This window comes from Bos mutus, chromosome 24 (genome assembly GCF_027580195.1).
Source record: "Bos mutus isolate GX-2022 chromosome 24, NWIPB_WYAK_1.1, whole genome shotgun sequence".
Taxonomy (NCBI): domain Eukaryota; kingdom Metazoa; phylum Chordata; class Mammalia; order Artiodactyla; family Bovidae; genus Bos; species Bos mutus.
The window spans coordinates 56,064,808-56,086,277 of record NC_091640.1 but is presented as its reverse complement, the minus strand read 5'-3'; the positions used below and the strand labels follow the sequence as shown (position 1 = coordinate 56,086,277).

The 21,470-nt window shown below is 39.7% G+C and overlaps 1 protein-coding gene across 6 annotated transcripts in view; it reads left to right on the top strand.

Annotated features, from left to right (window-relative positions):
- Positions 1 to 2,305: 2,305 nt before the first annotated feature.
- TXNL1 (thioredoxin like 1) overlaps positions 2,306 to 21,470 on the top strand; it is a 43,966-nt gene continuing 24,801 nt past the window's right edge. For 3 of the 6 annotated variants that reach the window (XM_070361931.1, XM_070361933.1, XM_070361932.1), the window contains exons 1-3: positions 2,308 to 2,602; positions 12,838 to 12,934; positions 14,810 to 14,983. In XM_070361931.1, coding sequence (XP_070218032.1) covers positions 2,505 to 2,602; positions 12,838 to 12,934; positions 14,810 to 14,983 — 369 coding nt within the window. In that variant the 5' untranslated portion in view covers positions 2,308 to 2,504. Of the gene's footprint in view, positions 2,603 to 12,837; positions 12,935 to 14,809; positions 14,984 to 21,470 lie in introns of all 6 variants that reach the window. The other 3 variants (XR_011462502.1, XM_070361930.1, XM_005896882.3) reach the window with 2 other exon arrangements.

Genomic DNA, 21,470 nt, shown 5'->3' with positions numbered 1-21,470 from the left:
CAACTCTCTGTGATCCCACGGACAGTAGCCCACCAGGCTGCTCTGTTCATGGAATTTTTCAGGCAAGAATACTGGAGTGGGTTGCTATGTCCTACGTCAGGGCATCTTCCCGATCTATGGATAGAACCCACATCTCTTGCGTCTCCTGAATTGGCAGGCAGGTTCTTTACCACCTTGCCACCTGGGAAGCCCAAGAATTACCATATGATCTAACAATTCTACTACCCAAGAGCAGTATCATAGAAAAGGAAAGCAGTGGATTTAGGGACTTGTAGTGCTTACTCAAATGATCAGTGAAGGGAAATCCCAGATGACAGCCATGTAGTAGGTAATATAAGGCAATCAATCTAGACTAAACATGAGGATAAAAGGCTCCAGGAAGGAGATAACCAAAAAAAAAAAAACTGAGAGACAAAATACAATGGGCTCTGGGACAACATAGTTTTGAACTGCTAGGGCCCACTTATATGCAGAGTTCTTTCACTAAATCTGTACTATGATTGTCTGAATCCACAGACTCAGAACTGTGCATATGAAGGGCTGACTGTAAGTTTTACTCAGATTTTCCATTGCAGGGAGGGTTGGCGCCCCTTACCCTGACAGTGCTCAAGGTTTAATTATAGAATGTTCAGTATGCTGGAAAGTTTAAAACACCACCACAATAAAGATAAATGGTGTGAGGATATAAGGCAATTAGAAATTATCAGGGAGGGAATTCCCTGATGGTCCAGTGGGTAGGACTAGGTGCTTTCACTGCCAGGACGTGGCTTTAATCCCTGGTTGGGGAACTAAGATCCCACAAGCCATGTGGCATGGCCAAAAAAAGAAAAAGAAATACCAGGGAAAACAAAATGTGTAATAGAAAGTCCCAAATATCACATCATCAGCGCACACACACACACACAGATACTAACAAGTAACATCAAACAAAACATAACTGTCGTCTGGATCAGCTGTCTGCAGAGGGCTGACTCTGGTCACAGGCACTGCCAAATGCAGTTCTGAGGTGGGGACTCCCAGAAACCTTAGCCTCTAATAGTGGCATCTCCCATCACCATGTAAGGAAGGGATAGGGGTAGTTTGAGAGGGGAAAGTCACTTAGTCGTGTCCGTCGTGTCCGACTCTTAGTGACCCCATGGACTATATAGTTCATGGAATTCTCTGGGCCAGAATACTGGAGTGGGTTCACATTTCCTTCTCCAGGGGATCTTCCCAACCTAGGGATCGAACCTGGGTCTGCCACATTGCAGGCAGATTCTTTACCATCTGAGCCACCAGGGAAGCCCATCCTAAAGGAGTGAGTGAAAGTCGCTCAGTCGTCTCCGACTCTGCGATCCCGTGGACTGTAGCCTACCAGGCTCGCCTCTGTCCAGGAAGTCAACCCTAAATATTCATTGAAAGGGTTGATGCTGAGGCTGAAGTTCCAACACTCCGGTCACCTGATGCCAAGAGCTGACTCACTGGTCAAGACTCTAATGCTGGGAAAGACTGAGGGCAAAAGAAGCGGGTGGCAGAGGACGACATGGTTAGACAGCATCACTGACTCGGTGGACATGAATTTGCGCAAAATCTGAGACCGCAGAGGACAAGCCTGGTGGGCTACCAAGTCCATGGGGTCGCGAAGACTCAGAAAAGGACTTAGCAACCGAACAACTGAGGCACAAGGTCCATGTTCTCAGGCACAAGTGAAAGGCGCATCATATCTTCTGGAGGACTACCCAGAGTAAGCCCGAGTGTACCGAAAATTCGTTAACACATGTTCCTAAAAGTCCATGCTGGAGACGGTGAGGGACGGTGAGGGAGGCCTGGGCGCGCTGCAGACCATGGGGTCGCCACAGTCTTTTATCTAATGCGGCAGTTTGTCCCCAGTGTGAGACAGAACTACACTCTTAGTATTTCCGGAGGGAACCTAAGACCTAAGGCAGCAGCCAAGAACCTCGGCGGGGCGGGGGGTGAAGGTTATTTTCTCACTTTCTCACCCCTCAGTAAAAAACCCAGGAAACTCTCCAGTGGAGGGAAAAAAAAAAAAACCCAGGTCTCGGCATCGCGAAGAAAGACGTGAACTTGAGGGTCAACGTGCGCCTGCGCAAGCGACCACTCGTCGTCCGCGCCTGCGCCACTCCAGCCAATGAAGGAGCCCTCAGTCGAGGGTGGGGCCACAAGTCGCGCCTTAGGATTGGGCAGCGGGAGCCCAAACGGAAGGAGCGGAAATAACGCCAGCGTGCGCAAGCGCAGGCGGCCCTGCCGCGCGGTGGCTGCCGGGTGCCGCGGGCCGGCCTGTCCCTCGCCTCTCCCCTCCCCCTCGGCCCCGCCCCCTCGGCCGCTCCGCTCCCTGGCGTGACTCGGCACTCAGAGAGCGCCGCGGGAGAAGACGCCGCGGCCGCCGCCTCCTCAGTTCAGGCTTGGGCCTTCCCGCGCCTCCCGCCGCTTCCTCCCCCGGGGCCGCTCCTCCGTCAGGTTTGAAGTCGGCGGCGTCGCGGCCGCCCTGCCCAGGCTCCCCGAGAATGGTGGGCGTGAAGCCGGTCGGGAGTGACCCGGATTTCCAGCCGGAGCTGAGCGGCGCGGGCTCCAGACTCGCCGTGGTCAAGTTCACCATGCGGGGGTAAGGCCGGGCCCGAGCCCGTGGCTGGGGGTGGGGGGCGCCGCGGCCGTCCGCTTCCTCACCTCCCGGCCCCTCCCGCTTTGCCGTCTCCTTCTGCCCCCGGAAGTGTCCGGCCCTGGCCGCGGCCCCAGGGCCCAGGCCGCTGCCGGGTGAGGCCTCAGCCCCTCGGACTGAAGTCCCTGCTCGTGGCCCCGGGGGGCGGCTCCGGCGGGCTCGCAGGCCTGGGCGGCCGCGTCTCCCGGCCCGCGGTCCCCGCCCGCTCCTTTGGACGAGCTCTGCGCTCGCTGGCGGCCCGGCTCTTTTCTTTCTCTGCGGGCGTCTTCCGCAGCGGACCCTGGCTTTCGTCCGTCCCCTTCTTTCCTGGGGTCCAGCTGTCACTTGTATCTTAGGAACCCCCCCTCCGCCCCAGATTTAACTTACCAAATGGTTTGTCTTCGCCACCTGCAGGTCTGGAAAACGTGAAGGAAGATTTCAGCTATGCAACTAATCCGCCTTGTGCTTAGACCTGAGGCTCAGCTAATGCATTTTAAATTAAGATGTTGGGTCAGGATACTTTTTTTATTTTTGTTAAGGGTTTTGTTAGTCCTTTGGTTAGTAATCTTAGGCCGCCTTGTGTAAGAAGTTGCGTCTAATCAGGGCAATTATAGTAGATATATTTATATATATATACAGTTCAGGTAGACAGGTGTCCACACATCTGGCTTTGACCGAATAGACTCCATTTTTGACTTGGTGATTTAAGAGGAGAGAGAACTTGAAAGGTGTTATCTGGCTTTCGTAAATCTCGACGTAATTCATAGGTTGCAGAGCCGGTGGATCTTCCACGTTGGGTGTGTGGTATGTTTCTGTGTGAGAGTGCCGCGGTGGAAGTGGATATTCAGAACCAAGGTTTCAGCGAGTTTGTGCCTTTACTGACCTCCCCGTGCATATGTCCGTGCCCACCCAAATTGAAGGATTAGAAGTTCTGCTTGACACCTTGACCGTCCTGGTGGTTGTTTACACTATAACTTGGAGAAATCTCCTACACGTATCACTGTTTCACATAACACATTTTATTGTCCAAGATCCCCTGAAGGAGGAAATGACACCCGCCCCAGTGTCCTTGCCGGGAAATCCCATGGACAGAGGAGCCTGGCAGGCAGGCTACCCATGGAGTAGCAAAAGAGTCGGGCACGAATTAGCGGCTAAACAACAACAAACTACATAAACGTAAGGCGGGTGTTTTGACTCTCAGAGCAAAAAGTGCTTCAAACCTGTTGAACATGATTCAATAAATGTTCACTATCTAAACGGTAGCATTAGGATTAGATTCATTTTAGGGAATGGAGGGAAGCAGATAGAGATGAAAACAAGAGTTATTTTGGGACTAATCTCTTATGGAATCGGAAAGGGGCAGTGCATTAGATTTTAAAGCGTGTCTTCCCGGTTTTGTTGGTTTTATAGTGACAGTATTCTTAATATGAGGAAATACCTAGACATTTGTTAAGTCCTAGGCCAAAATTGGGGAAAGGAAGAGGTGATTTTAACAAAAGATCTCATTTTTAGTTCAGTTTTCTAATTCTAGTCATTGGGAGGTTTTATACTTTGGAGCCTTTATGATAAACTCTCTTTTTCTCTTACATAGCAGGAGGAGACATGACAGAATTATACATAATTTATTTGACGTGAGAAAAGTTACTGTCATCCCAACTTTAGGCCAAGAACATAGTTTTCTAAAGCACCTATTTCTTAATTTCCTTTCCATTTCTGTTTTAAGCCATATTCCTTATTCTCAATTTCCATGCTTTATCCATCCTATTAATTTTACTGTGCAGATTGTTGCTCTTCTGTTTAAGAATTTCTGTGTCTCTCCAATATTATTTTTCATTTGTTTTTTAATTGTTATATGTAACATAAATTTGCCACTTAGCCTTTTTAAAATGTACAATTCAGTGGCATTAAGCACACCCACAGTGTTGTACCACCATTACCCCTATCTCCTAGAAATTTTTTCATCATCTCAGAAATTCCCATACCTTCTCTCCAGTGCCCCTAGCCCCTGGTAACCTCTCTTCTATTTTCTGTCTCTATCAATTTGCGTATTCTTGAAACTCATTTAACTAGAAATTTATATATGTCTTTTTGTTTACGGCTTATTTTAGCATGCTCTCAAGGTTCACCGGTGTTATAGCATGTGTCCTATTTTCCTTCCTTTTTCTGTTGTATGTATATACCACGTACTGTTTATTCATCTTTTGATGAATGGTTGATGGACATTTGGATGGTTCCGTCTTTTGGCTATTGTAAATAACACTGCTGTGAACATTAGTGTGCAGGGATCTCTGTTAATCCCTGCTCTCAGTTCTTTTGGGTTATACCTATGAGCAGTATTGCTGGATTATAATGTAATTCTCTGTATGACTTTTTGAGAAACCACCAAAGTATTTTCCACAGTGGCTGCACAGGTTTGCATTTCTACCAGCCCCGCAGGAGAGTTCCAATTTCTCTATGTGTCAACGTTTAAAAATATTTTAATAGCCATCTTAGATGGGTGTGAAGTGGTTTCTGGTGGTTTTGATTAGCATTTCTTGATAACTGATCATGTTGAGCATCTTTTCACAAACTTACTGTCCGTTTGTTTTCTTTGGAGAAATGTCTGTTGGAGTCCTTTGCCCATTTTGAACTGGGTTATTTGTTTTTTGTTGTTGTTGTGGATTTGTGGGAGTTCTTTATATATTGGAGATCTTAACCCTTTTTCAGATGTATCATTTGCAGATATTTTCTCCCATTGGTTGCCTTTTCAGTTTTTTGACAGTGTCCTTTGACGCACAAGCGGAGTTGGAAAATTGTGCTGAAGTTGTGCTTTTGGTGTCATATCCCAGAAATCATTGCCAAATCCAGTATCATGGATATTCCTCCCTGTGTTTTCATCAAATAATTTTCTAGTTTTAGCTCTTAAGTTTTAGGTGTGTGATCTATTTGTAATTAACTTTTGTATATGGTTTAACTGATACTCTTACTGGGTCCAGCTTCATTCTTTTCCGTGTGGCTCTCCAGCTTTGCCAACACCATTTATTGGAAAAACTGTCTTTAACCCAATGAATGGCACCCTTCTCTAGTATTTTTTTAAGCAATTAAAATAATCATCACATCTTAATACATTTAAGTTAGTCTGTGTAAGGGACTTACTTAAGCACTTGTTGACTCCTGCAGTCCTCAAAATAATCTTTGGTATTATCTCCATTTTATAAACTAAAAGAAAGTTGAGTCACAAAGAGATCTATTTAAGATACCTTGTTTAAGGTCCCCTTGTTGAATGCACTGTTTGGATTGTAAAGTGCTATCCTGTTCTTTCCAGCCTAAGCAGAGGGTGATGCAAATTCACCTCTTTATTGCATGGAGCCTGATATTTTTCAGTAAATGCTGCCTTGAATAAGCTCTGCCTGCAAAACTTTCAATGGAGGACAGTTCAGCTCACATTCTAATATTCATTTACCTACCTGTAAAATGGGAATAATAACATGTAACCCAACTATACTGTTCAGAGGATGGAATTATGTATGTGGATTATATACTGTGATAACTTGTTTTTGTAACTGGTGTCTCCAAACTGATATATCTTAAATATACCCAAATACACTTAAGTGGTCATAAACAGTTGTTATCACTGATTAACACCAAGTTTAAAAGGATGTATGTTTTCTTTCCCATAAAACTCAGCAATGAGTGATTTTTATCATGAATTCATGAGTGTACAACTTTTGTAGATACGTTTATCATATATTCAGTTTTATTCAAGCAGGTTTTACTTTGTAGTTAGGTGTTATTGCTACTGTCTAAGAATGTCTGAGAATAGCTTTCCTAGTGGCTGAGACGGTAAAGAATCTGCCTGCAATGCAGGAGACGCAGGTTTGAACCCTGGGTTGGGAAGATCCCCTGGAGAAGGGAATAACAACCCACTCCAGTATTCTTGCCTGGAGAATCCCCATGGACAGGAGCCTGGTGGGCAGCAGTCCATGGGGTCACAGAGTAGGACACGACTGAGCGACTAATACAACAACAACAAAGAAGAATGTCTGTGTATTAGGATGGTGAGATGCAATGATTGTGGTGGTTTGTCCCAATAATACGCTATATAATAGTACTAATTATGTATTGTGAAATTGCTGTGGACTGAAGGTACTTTACCGTAATACAGGCCCAACGGTCCATATGGACCAAGCAAATAATATTAGGAAGTGATACAAGTGGCAGAAAGATAACTAGGGCTTCCTCAGGCCCTAGAGAATATATAGAGATTTTTTTTTTAATAAACATTTTTATTGAAGTATAGCAGGCATGCAGAGAATGTACACAAACCATTTAGGTGCATAGTTTGGTAAGTTTTCGAAATGATTGCACCTGTTTAACCAATACCCAGTCAGGAATACCTGCATTGCACAATCCCTCACTACCCCCAACCCCCATCCTCCTGCAGGCTCCTGTCACTCTTGAATTCTAACACTATAAAGATGGTATTATGCAGTATATAATCTGTCTGGTTGCCTTTCAAGAGTGTGTAAGTAATTTTAATCTTGGCGGTTAACTTAGAAATAACAACCAAAACAAAGCAAAAAGCACAGTGTGGGCCACTGTTGTGCAGGTTTTGGAATAGCAGTTGAGTTGGGTTTTGTGATCGGATTTCAGCACTGTGCTTCATTGTTCTTGTCTTTAAAATGAGGAATTGTGAAGCCTAAATGAATTTAAAGGTTTTATAAATTACATAACATACGATACACGCTTAGTGAACGCTAGCGATTCTGTGTCCCTAATAGGATCATTTGACCATGCTTGTTCATTAGTAAATATAATACGTCTAGAAACAACCCGTTCTACAGGCATGCCTCCGAGAAAGCAGACTTTTAAAATGCATCTTCAGAAGGCATGTACATTTTCCACACCATATACCAGCTGAGCGTATTTGTACACATTACCGCTTGATGGAGAGAACTGACTACTTTAGCAAGTGGGGAAGAACAGCAAGTTCTTGAAATAGAATCTGTTTGTATTATGACTAAATACAAATCTTATTAAGAAGAACCTAGCTTGTTTTCAAAGAAAACTGATGTTGGATTGGCTTCAGGAGTTAACTGTTCTGGTTGTGGCCCTGCCACTAACTAAAGTGTCTGATCTTGATCAAGTCAGTTAACTTTTCTGGCATCTGGTGGTGGTGGTTTAGTTGCTAAGTTGTGACCGACTCTTTGCGACCCCATGGACTGCAGCCCGCCAGGCTTCTCTGTCCATGGGATTCTCCAGGCAAGATTTCTGGAGTGGGTTGCCATTTCCTTCTCCTTTCTGGCATTTGCCTCTTATCAAATAATTGTGTTCTGCTAGGTCAATTTTAAAGTTTCAGCTTTGTGAGTTTAGTTCTTACACACTGGATCTAACAGGTAAGCTTTCCATCAAAGAGTTCAGAGGTGGAAAAATAACCTTTTTTTTTTTTTTTTTAAATCTCTGGACTAGATGGTCCCTGGTTTCTTGCAAGTTCAAAGGTACTGAGGTAATCTACTATCTAAGGGCTTCAAATTAAGGGCTTTGCAAAGTCAAAAAAGTACAGTCCTGAAATTTAGGCATGTTTGGGGGCATAATGTTCTAGAGATAGGAAAGGCCCTTGAGGAATCTAGTCCCTTCCTGTTTTCCAGAGAAATCAAATGATTTGTTTGTGAGCTCAGCTAATTTTGGAAGTTTAAGTTTACCTTTAGATGCTAGTGGTAAGCAAGGACCTTATTAAAATAGCAAGTAATTTCACTTGAGTGATTATAATGTGAAAGTATGCTGCTGTATATTTCTGTGCTTCTGTGTTCTGTGACTTATTTTGGTTTTTGACTAAAGACATCATATAAGACGTTCCATCTTACATGACAACTAACTAAATTAAACAGGATCGAGATAAGGTTAAATTTTGAAAGGGAACATTTATTTTCAAGACAGTCATTATTTAGCGGTCTGTTTAGCTTCAGGTTAGCTCATACATGATTGATGAGTGGAGTGATGACGTCTATACAAGGGTGGAGGTTGTGTTAATATTCTAATATTTTTCTTAGGTAGTGAGGGCCAGAAATAGGAATAGAGCCTGTAACAGGAAGCAGAAAAGCCCTCAGCCACAGAGGCAGGCTCCCTTTCAGGATCTGTTTAAGTCTAAATTAATAAAGTTAAACCTGGGCCTCAGCTCCTAGCCCTGGTTCCCCAGCGGAGGTCAGTCTCGTCTTGTCCTTCCTCCTGTCCCCTGCCTGGCTGGCCGCCCTGCTGGCTCCGAGCTTCCCTTGCATCTGATTCTCACAGCACCTGTAATACAGCAGGCACTTCCATTTGATCGTTTTTGTACAATTTAAATGTCTCCTGAGGTAGCCTCTAGGTCTGAGGCTCCTGCCTCAGGTATTTCCTGAGTACCAGTTGCTGTTTTTTTGTAGGAATATGTTTACAAAGTTGCATGGGTTTAAATGACTGACACCAATCTTATTTTTTCCGTAATTTTGGGCACATGCTTCTGCAGAAAGGAGGTTTTTTTCGGGAATGAGAAACTCTGATACTGTGCTTACGCCAGGTGTATTCTGTGACGCAGCGTGATGCTTGCGCTTCTCCTGTGGCCTCTGTTTACATGCAGCAAACACTTAATCGCCTACTGTCAGTTTATTCACTATCGTAAAAGGAAAATAACTATCAGAGAAACCGGAGAATGCAGGAGTATAGGCAGTTCTGAAAGTCTCCCCTAAACTTTCTCTTCCTTTCCAATCCCATTTTTCAGAAGTAGTAGTTTATTGTGTGACACACCTAAGTTGTAAGTATATGTTTGTATACATATATAACATGTAGATAACGTATATAAAGGCGTGTGTTAAATGTGGTCACAGAGAACATTTTTTTGTGAGACTTAAGTTTTCTTTTGAACAGTACAGTTTATCCTTATCCCCTGGTGTGAATGTGTCATAATTTTTGTTGTTGTTGTTGAAGTATAGTTGATACATAGTATTATATAAGTTACAATGTACCATATGGTAATTCACAGTTTTTAAAGATCACACTCCATTTATAGATATTACAAAATACTGGCTCTGTTTCCTTGTGTTGTACCATATATCATAGCTTATTTTATATATTATAATTTCTAAAAATATTTTTATATTGATTGTCATTTAGATTATTTCTATCTTTAAAAAACTATTTCAGATGTTTCATTGAACTTCTTTATACGTATTATTGTGAAATAGATTGTTAAGATAGGATTGACTTTTAGGAGTAAAGGTTGTTGAATCTTAAATTGTGGTCATTTAAAGTTGGCAGATAATGACCAAGTGACCCTTCAAAAAGGATCTACCAGTGTGTACTCCTATCCATAATGTTTAAGACTGATTAAAAGCCAGTAGTATTTTGCTAATCTAAAGATAGATTTCATCAACTGTAAATGTTTGTTCCTGTAAAATTTAGTCTCAGGGCCTAAAATTGTTAGATCCAAAAATTTATTTTCAGAAGCATCAAGTTTAGTATTTAAGAAATTAATAGTTATTTTCTTATTGCTGTGAGTCTTAAAGATGGCAGAAGATGAAAATGCTGATTAAAATATTAAGAATGGAAAGAGAATCACAACTTGAGTTTGAACATTTGTGAATTTGAACATCTTGTGCTTTAGAATCTGCTTTTCCTTGTGTTCCTGTCTGTTAAAGCCAAGATTTTTCTTAATTTTAATTTTTTGGAACTTTCATTGAAATATACATAGTACCCAAGGATAAATGTACAGTTCAGAGAATTTTCACAAACTGAATACACACGCATGTTTGTTTAGCTTCTGGACAAATGGAACATTAGTAACCTCTCAAAATATCTCTCATGCCCTATCCTGTCACTAACAAAAGTGACTTGTTTTGATTTATAATACCATTGATTTGTTTTACCTGTATTTGAACTGTACATAAGTGGAATCAGTGTCAGACTTTATTTTCTTGGGCTCCAAAATCACTGCAGATGGTGACTGCAGTCATGAAATTAAAAGACGCTTACTCCTTGGAAGGAGTTAGGACCAACCTAGACAGCATATTCAAAAGCAGATATTACTTTCCAACAAAGGTCCGTCTAGTCAAGGCTATGGTTTTTCAGTGGTCATGTATGGATGTGAGAGTTGGACTGTGAAGAAAGCTGAGTGCCGAAGAATTGATACTTTTGAACTGTGGTATTGGAGAGGACTCTTGAGAATCCTTTGGACTGCAAGGAGATCCAACCAGTCCATTCTGAAGGAGATCAGTCCTGGGTGTTCACTGGAAGGACTGACACTAAAGCTGAAACTCCAATACTTTGGCCACCTCATGCGAAGAGTTGACTCATTGGAAAAGACTCTGATGCTGGGAGGGATTGGGGGCAGGAGGAGAAGGGGACAACAGAGGATGAGATGGCTGGATGGCATCACTGACTCAATGGACGTGAGTCTGAGTGAACTCTGGGAGTTGGTGATGGACAGGGAGGCCTGGTGTGCTGCAATTTATGGGGTCGCAAAGAGTTGGACACGACTGAGCGACTGAACTGAACTAAACTAAGTGGAATAATAGACTATACTTATTTTCTCAGTGTTATTTGTGAGGTTCATTTATGTTTTGGCATGAGGTTTTACATCAGTCATTTTCATTGTTATATAGTATTCCAGTGCGTGATTAACTACAGTTAGTTTACTCATTCTGTTCTTGAGAGGAACTTGGGTGGTATCCAGTTTTTGGCCATTAGAAATGTTACTTCTACCAGTATTTTTTCATATGCCCTAAAGGCACACATGCAGATGTTTCTGTTTTGTATACCCTGGACGTGGTCACTGGTAGGCATAAATCTTACTTTAACAGGTAACTTCAGTTTCCTTTCTTACCCGATAAAGTGCTTATACCCATTTGCACTAAACAGGTCATTTGCTCCCAGTTCTTGACAGTGCTTCCTTCTTTGTTGTTTTAGCTGTCTTAGTGGGAGTAGCTTTAATTTGCACATCCTTTGTTTCCTTAGTGACTGAGGAAGTCTTTTTCTATTTACTCACTGCTTTTTTTTTTTGCCTGTGTGACCCCATAGACGGTAGCCCCCCAGGCTTCCCCGTCCCTGGGATTCTCCAGGTAAGAGTACTGGAGTGGGGTGCCATTGCCTTCTCCTACTGACTGCTTGGATAACCTCATTTGTCCTATTCAAGAGAACTCTTTTTTTTCTTTTGGATAACAGTCTTATTGATTTGTAAGTGCTTTTTTACATATTAGAGGTATAAGTCATATGTTTGATATGTTTTACACATTTTTTTTTTTTTTAACCAATCTGTGGTTTGTCTTTTCACCCTTTGTTATCTTGATGAACAAAAGGTCTTAAGCGTAATATTTTCCAGCTTATCAAGTATATCCCCAAATATCAGTTCTTCCCTTTTCTCTTTAGTGCTTTCAGTGTTTTAAGAAATAAATTTTTGCTTACTCAAGGTTTTCAAAGTATTCTCTGTATTTTTTTACCCTAAAACCGTAGTTTTACCTTTCACTTTAGATCTATAATCCATCTGGAATTGATTTTTGTGTACATTGTGAGTTAGGAGTCATTTTTTACCCCCAGGTGGGTATCCATTTTGACTCAGCAATGTGTATTGAAAAGACTGTCTTTTCTCCACTGTACTACTGTGTCAGCTTTTTCAAAAGTTAGGTTACTGTGTATGGGATGGGTCTACCTTTGAACGTTTTTTTAAAATTGGTGAGTTTGTTTATCCTTTATACTGTTAACTTATAAAGCTTCTTGGTAGTTTTTAATATCTGGTAATGGAATTCCTTCAGCTTTGAACCCCAGACTGCCTGGGCTATCCTTGATATTTCCCTATAAATTTTAGAATTTAAAGTTGTTAATTTCTCAAAAACCTGTTAGAATTTTACATTGACTTTAAATATCAAATTGAGGAGACTTGACATCTTGACAGTATTGAGTTTTCCAATTCATACGTGTAGTATATTCCTATATTTATTTAGCCTTTAATTTCTTTCAGTGAGAAGAAAGCTGGAATATAACACTGTTAGACTTAAAGACAATATAAATCTGTAGTCATTAAGGTAGTGTGATACTATTGTAAGCATTTGTCTAAATAATACAGTGGAAGGAGAAAGTCTAAAGACAATTTGATCAGAACTTTTTAAGTTTATGTTTTAATTGATGAAATCTTTAGAGTGTAAATTAGTATAGTCTTTGGTGTTATCTTACTTACAAAGTATCTCTTATGTTTTTCACAGGTGTGGGCCGTGTTTAAGGATTGCCCCAGCATTCAGTTCTATGAGTAATAAGTATCCACAGGCAGTTTTCTTGGAAGTAGATGTACATCAGTGTCAGGTAAGGCAAGAGGGCCCTTTTAAAATTTTTTGAAAATTTACAAATTGGCTTGAAATTCACATTAATATCATCCTTTATTTATCTCTTTATGTACTAAGTACTTGTTTATTTGGAGGTAGGATGATGTCTGTCTTGCAGTGGTGAATGCAAGTGTTGTTACGGCTGTATTAGTTAAGAAAAGTAGTCTGATATTAACTGCTTCTGAGTTTGTTTATATTCATATTTTTTTGATATAAAACTAATAGTATGTTGTTAAACTTAGTAGGTCACTTGGCTGTTCTATTTTACATTTCTTTATTTTTTTGCAAATCTGGAATTATATCTTATCTTATACTGTTGACACATTGTTTGGTTAAAAACCCATGGGAGAGAATTCTTGGTTAGAGTTTGATTTGAATTGATCATTGTATGACCTTAGCTCCAAAGCTGCATACTCAGCAGAAAGTTTAAAACATTGATTGCTGCTGATTGAGCCACAGGTCAGTAGATTGCCCTGGCTACTTAGTTGGCATGGCAGTGTGACAGCTCTATGTTTACGTGTGTGTAGTGTGAAAGAGTGGTTATGCCAGAAAAGTTTTTGAAGGCTTCTTGCAACACAGAAGACTACAAAAGTGTAATCTTGACTGAGAATCCTGACTCTGTAGTTTTTTTTTTTTTTCCATTGAGGCTTTTGCCTTTGCATTTCTGGGTTGAAAAAACAAAAATCTTAAATGTTACATAGGTAAGCAGTTTGGGGATTTGGTGCAAATTCTGTTCCATGTTCATTGTTTAGTACTCTGGTCACATGCTGCTGGACAGTAGCTCTGGCCTTAATATCAGTATTCTGCGTCTCTAATCTGAAAGTGCTGTCTTCTGAAGCTGTGTCGTCCTGTATGGTAGCCACATGTAGTTAGTTGAAATGAGCACTTGAAATATGGCAAGTCCAAATTGAGTTGTGCTGTGAGTGTAATATAGGATTTTGAAGGCTTAATATGAACCAAAAAAATGTAAAATATGTCATTAACTTTTATATCGACTATATGTTAAAGTGCATATTTGGATTTACAAGACAGGTTGCTAAAATGAATTTCACTTGTTTCTCTTCTTTGTTTGTGGATTCTAGAAAACTTTAAATTTCACGTACAGCTCACATTTGTGTATTTCTTTTGGATGGCACTGTCAGTCTTCTTTTTTTCCCACTTATGAGGCTCAGAGAAGACGTCTTTGTAAACTTTATGCCTTTTTTTTTTTTTTAATAGTCATACCTCTTCCTCGCATTAGAATATGCAAGAGGACATATTTATTTCACTTGTTTTCTGTACACGTCTCATGAAGAACTTAAACCATGAATCAGTGGTTAACTGATTTTCATTTGGTGGCTAGTCTTATATATCATAGAGTTGGAGCAGAATTTGAAAAGATACCAGTTGCAGTGTTTTTGATGGGAGACCAGAAATCATTTCTTTAAAGAGTAAAACTAGGTGAGGATGTTTCATGGACAGATGTGCTGCTGTTTTTTCACATGTGTACTTTTTATGTTGACAAATCTCAATACCCTTCTCGGTTTCTCCATTTGAGAAATAGTCTGTGCTTATGAGAGAAGTATCTGGTTTTGTCAAGTGCAGTTTCTGTACTGGAAACTGATTGTTCTACTGAATGAATGAATGAAGCCTTTAACACTAAAACATGAAAATACGGGGCTATTCTTCAATGTGGACATGTGGGTAATATAGTTGTGACCTTTCAGAATAGGCTTGCTCTTTCTTAAGTAACAGTTAGGAGTAAGTTATTTTACATGTTTTTAGTTCATGTTTGTGATATTTAACTTCCATACAGATGCAGAGTGAATATTCTGAGTAGTTTAATTTGTAATGCTGTCTAACTTGACAATTCTAGGGAACAGCTGCCACCAACAATATATCAGCAACACCTACATTTCTGTTTTTTCGAAACAAAGTGAGAATTGATCAGTATCAAGGAGCCGATGCTGTGGGACTAGAGGAAAAAATCAAGCAGCACTTAGAGAACGACCCTGGGAGCAACGAGGACACCGATATTCCGAAAGGCTATGTATGTGATCTTAGAAGTGAAATGATGTCACTTGCGTCTGTCATTATTTGGTTGAAATGAAATTTACTCTTTTCATGTTTTGTCTTTCGCTAGTTAAGAATACTTTTCAGTAAGAACTTTAAAAATGAATTCAGTAGCTGACTATTGGGTTTTGTCTGTGTAATATGTATTATAACCTTACTTGTATGTGTGCTAAGTCACTTCAGTCGTGTCCAACTCTTTGTGACCCTATGGACCGTAGCCCACCAGGCTTCTCTGTCCTTGGGATTCTCCAGGCAAGAGTACTGGAGTGAGTTGCCATTCCCTTCTCCAGGGGAATCTTCCTGACCCAGGGATCGAACCCCGTCTCTTGCATTAACAGGCAGGTTCTTTACTACTAGCGCCACCTGGAAAGCCCATTATACCCTTAAGTCCCCATCATAAACTTTATCCAAAATTTCTTCTCCTAATTTTTTTTCAAAATTTTTTCTCTCTTTTTGTTTAATACTTATTTTTATTTATTCGGCTGCACCAGGTCTCAGTTGCAGCTCACAGGATCTTTAGTTGTGGCTAGTGGGATCTAGTTCCCTGACCAGGGAATGAACCTGGGCCCTCTGCATTGGGAGCGTGGAGTCTTAGCCACTGGGCCACCAGGGAAGTCCGTCTTCTAATTTTATTTGCCACCTGTTTTTAATCTGCTTTCTGAACTATTTTAATCGCCACTTTTAAACATTTGATTTTTACTATTTTTCCCCCAAAAGTGAAGAAGTTTGCATTGGAAAATTTTTTCACTTTTTGACAACTATGTAAAATGACACATAAATTTTATGTGTGACTGTTAACATACTGAACTTGCTTTCTACCAGTTTTTAAAGTTTTCTCTCTTTTTAAATATACCCCCTATTTTCTGGCACTCTTATTTAAAAATCCTAGTTACTGATTTTATTTTGGAACCAAATGTGACTTTAGTATTGCATATATTTTAAAAATTTTAAGAATTATTTTAAATAATAGCTTGATGATTAAAGAATTCCAAAGTTTTTGAAACTTTGGAATTATATATATTCATATATAACATGAATAGTTATAATTTGTATCTATCATATGAGAGCTATTTGAGAAGGAAAGTAAAATTCAAAAGTAGCTACTTCATGGTGACTGACTGACTTATGCAAATTAGTAAATCCTGCATAGCAAAAGATATATATGTATATATATTTTTTTAAATTTTGCTTGTTATAAAGTAAATGTATTGGCAGATTAAAAATGAATTTTTAAAAGGTAAGTGTTACCTCAAATTAAAGCTGCTATATGAAAGCATGTACACCAAGTGCAATAAAACAGAGCTGTCACAGGGCTGCCAGTCTTTCTGTAAGGCTCCTAAATTCATGTTGAATAAGGAGACTTTGTAGGTAGGTAAATAGGAGCAGTTCTTTTTATATGTGTGAGTGGCAGGGTTATGTCCTCAAAAAAGTTAAGGAATTTTAATAACGAATATTTATTTAAACTAGAACTATGATATAATAATTTGAAATGGTAATATTCAGTTAGAAAGTATGAGCATGTGTAAGTCAGGGTTGTAACACCTTTAGGAAAATTTTAGATATCATTTGACTTGTAAACTGTTGTGTTTACCTCTTTGTATTTTTTCCTTTATTACTAAGGATTTTTGCATGAAGAAGTCTTATGGGCACAACAGTCTGGGTGCTTAACTGTAGGAATGCTCTGTTCTTTATATCAGCTGAGTGTGATATCAGGGTTTGGGTTTTGGTTGGAAATAAGCAGGAAAAAATAAAGTTTTAATAAGCAAATTTAGTTTTCATCTAGATGTTATTATACACTGAAAAACTGTAAAAAAACAGTTTCATTTTTTTCCATCAGGTGTCAAGACTGCAAAAGTTTTGAACTATAGATCTTGCAGGGTTATTCAATGTTTAAAACTGGTAGTCTGTTCTCGGAACGTTATTGTTTTTACAACATAAATGGAAACTGAATGAAAACCTGTGTCTTAAAGTAGATTTAAATAGAAGCATTGCAAAAATCTATGCACAATTTTAAAATAATATTGGGTTCCTTAGACTAAAGACTTTTTGTCATTAGGTTTTAACACTGAAAGGCTATATAACTACTGATTTCACACATCCTACAGTTTTGAAACTCCTGATTTGACTGGAGCCAGAGTTAAAGAAATAGGTATGTCTTCTAGGGAGAGTTGAAATATTGCAAAAGATGTAGAACATGATACTCAAAAGTTAAGAATCAAAAAGATTCTTTTAAGAAGGCAGTTGCTGCTGCTGCTAAGTCTCTTCAGTCATGTCCGACTCTGTGCAGCCCCATAGACGGCAGCCCACGAGGCTCCTCCGTTTCTGGGATTCTCAAGGCAAGAACACTGGAGTGCGTTGCCATTTCTTTCTCCAAGAAGGCAGTATTTTTGTAAAAATAATGACTTTCGGTTTTTAATATGTTGACTGAATTGGAAAAATGTTAAACATTTCTATTTTTTTCTTTCCCATATTTGCTAAGTGTACCTTGTATGGCTTCAAATAGCATGAGGGGGCTACCTGTATCAAGTCTCCCTCTTCAGAAGTTTGCTTGCTGGGCATTCTAGAATCAAACACGTATTTGCGTGTGTTTTGTTTAAATCTTAAGGCTCATTAGTGTATTTCAGTATTCCAACATCCTAACTGTAGGTTTTGGTCTTCAAATTTGTCACATACATCAAAATAAATAGAACATGAATGCCCCTAATTTACGTAGTAGGTAGGATAGATATTTCTTTAACCAAAAACTTGAAGCATGAAGAGCTTTTTTGTAACTCCTGTCTGTCTCCTGTTGGATTCCATCCCTTCCTCCCCTAAAGTAATAGATGAAATATAGTCAAACGAAAAAAGTTGACTGTGTACTACAGACATGCATACCATTCACTTATGCTCATCAGTTGTGAATGTTTTGCTGTTTTTGTTCTATCTCAGTATGTATGTATTTGCTTTGGTTTTTGCGGCATCATTTGCAAAATAAGTTATAAACATCATGATGGTTCATGTGTAAATATTTCAGCACGTAGTTCCTAAGAATAAGGACATTCTCTGGTATAACCATGATGCCATTATCACTTCTAAGAAATTTAACATTGATTCACTTATCCCTGCTGCTGCTGCTGCTGCTGCTGCTGCTAAGTCGCTTCAGTCCTGTCCAACTCTGTGCGACCCTGTAGACAGAAGCCCACCAGGCTCCCCTGTCCCTGGGATTCTCCAGGCAAGAACACTGGAGTGGGGTGCCATAATGTACAGCTTATATTAAAATTTCCTTAATTGTCTCTGAAATGTACTTCATAGCTTTTTCCCCAGTTCAGTTCAGTTCAGTTGCTCAGTTGTGTCCGACTCCACGACCCCATGAATCACAGCACGCCAGGCCTCCCTGTCCATCAGCAACTCCTGGAGTTCACCCAAACTCATGTGCATCGAGTCAGTGATGCCATCCAGCCATCTCATCCTCTGTCGCCCCCTTCTCCTCCTGCCCCCAATCCCTCCCAGCATCAGAGTCTTTTCCAATGAGTCAACTCTTCGCGTGAGGTGGCCAAAGTATTGGAGTTTCAGCTTTAGCATCAGTCCTTCCAGTGAACACCCAGGACTGGTCTCCTTTAGGATGGACTGGTTGGGTCTCCTTGCAGTCCAAGGGATTCTCAAGAGTCCTCTCCAACACCACAGTTCAAAAGCATCAATTCTTTGGCACTCAGCTTTCTTCACAGTCCAACTCTCACATCCATACATGACCACTGAAAAACCATAGCCTTGACTAGACGGACCTTTGTTGGAAAGTAATACCTGCTTTTGAATATGCTGTCTAGGTTGGTCCTAACTTTCCTTCCAAGGAGTAAGTGTCTTTTAATTTCATGACTGCAGTCACCATCTACAGTGATTTTGGAAGGGTCATGCATTGCTTTTGTCAGTCTCTTTAGTGTTCTTTAGTCTAGAAACTTCTCTATACCTTTTTTCCTTTCATGACTGCCTTTTTGAAAAGTTTAAAACAGCACCAGTCTACCACAATAGCTGCTAGACACATGTGGCATTTTTTATGTGACTAGGGCATCTGAGGCACTGAATTTTCCATTTTATCTATTTTTAATTAATTTTGAATTGACACATGTGGCTAATGGCTGTCTCATTGTACAGTGCAGGTCTGGACCATCTGTCTTATGCACTGTCCCACAATCTGGATTTATGAGATTGTTTTCTCATGATTCTTTCCTCATTATTGGCAAGTTGATTGCATAAGTAGTAATATTTATTTCCAGTAACATGTTTCCAGAATATGTAAATTTGCAATTATGTCAAATATATAATATTATGCCAGTTTGTCCCAGATAGTGTTGACTAACAGAGCACTTAATGCAACTGTTCAGCTACACTACTTATTTTGTGTGTCCCAAGATAAATTAAAAAACAATTTAAATTATTTAGTTTATTTTCATCATTAAAGTATTGGAAGTATGACTGCAATGTTGCCTTCAAGCTTGAGGTCTTGATCCTACATACAGTATGAAGAGGCATCATGGTAGGATGGTAGACATTTAAATGTTTGTAAGATTTTGTCACATTTTCAAGACATGTTTATGGAGTTCAGAATAATATAGAAGTAGAACTTGGCTCTGTAATGCTCCTTTTCTTCCTACCTCTCTTTTTGAATTAGTTACAATATGTTACCCTGACTAATATATTTAACATCTAATGCAGTATAACATTTATATAATAGAATATTTTGGCTTTGTAAGCATTTAGGCTAGTCTGTGGATAGTTAAGGGTCTATTCTAATGACTTTTTACCATATTCATAATTATTTGACCTGTAAAAATTTGTTTCTTTAGTCTTTCAGAACTGTATACACATGTATTAGTGTATATATTAGTATTATTAATGAAGACTGATAGAACATGCAGCTGATACTTGGTAAACTTTATTACTTGGTAAACTTTAAAGCAGTTCTTGTTTAGTCAAAGAAATGGATACTTTTCTAGAAAAATGGTTTATCAAAATCAATTCCTCTAGAAGCAGAACTCCTAAATAGATCAGTCACCACTGAGGAAATAGAGAAAATAGTAACAGAGCCCTTCCATAAATACCAGGATGACTTCACAGGGAAATTCTAGCAAATCTCTATGAAGATCAGGTAGTCTAGTGTTACTGCAATTACTTAAGACCATATCAAAAGAGAAAACTTCCAAATTTATTTTTGAAGTATGACATTGATCCCAGAATCTGACAGAGTTTGTAAAAAAAAAAAAGTTACCAACCAGTTCCAGTTAGGAATATTGGTGTAAAAATCTTATATAAAATATTAGTAAACAAAATCCAGCAATCTAGAGGAGAAAATTTATGATCTACTAATATGCAGGAAAAGCATTTAAGAATTTTTTGTTTATTTATATTTGGCTGTACTGGGTCTTTGCTGCTGCACTGGCTTGTCGCTAGCTACATTGGGCAGGGGCTACTCTAGTTGTGCTGTATGGGCTCTCACTGTGGTGGCTTCTCTGTTGAGGTCCTTTACTGGACTGGAACCTGGTGGTCCGGAGTCAACGATAAGAAAGTAAAAGAGAGAAAGAGGCTGATATTCCCTGGTTTACGCAGAAAACCAGTAAAGTCCTTGACACAGGGCTTGTGTTGCTCACGAAGGCACCAGGAGCCCTCTCGAGGGGGTGAAGGCACAGTGCGCCCTCTTGAGAGGGTCTTAGAAGCCCAGGCAGGAGAGTGAGCACGACAGGATTCTACGCTCCAGAGAATTAGCTGTGTGGAAAGAAAGAGAAAAGACAGACAGACATGGGGACCCAAGCTCTGATGGAGCAAAGATGTTTTATTCAACATAGTGTGGGTATATATACTGTCTTCAAGGTAGCTTGAAGGTATACCTTCAAGGTAGCTATTTTCAGCAAAGATAAAGATCAAAAGTCCAGACTTACAAATTATCAAGGAAATATGAGGCAATCCATACCAAAGAGAGAGGGTTGTAAATAATCATTTTTAGCTTATGGTTCATAAAAAGGAAGAGGGTGGGAAATAGTTACTTACCACCGTATGGGAAAACTAACAAAGGAAATGCATGCATTCCTCAGCCCAGGAGCGGTTTGCCACCCCTCTTAATTCCTATTAATAAGGAACAGAGGATTCATGACAGATCCAAAACAGCACACAGGAAGCTCCTGTTAAATGCTTCCTGACAATTCCCCCTGTTTTATTGTATTTGTAAAAAAGGTCCTGACCAATTGAGTTTGTTTAGTATTAACCAACTTTATAGAAAGTCAATGATAAATAACAAATATAATTACCAAGACAATCACCAAATTTACAGTTCCAGACCCAGTGCTGTGGGTAATACTTTGAAACCATCCTAGTGGGTCTAGTCCAGATAATTGATCAACTAGTTGTTCAGCTAAAGTTTCCAAATTAGTGGAAGAGGTCAGACGTTTATAAAAGGTTTCAAAGATTTCCTTTTGCAATAATTGTACATTCAGAGA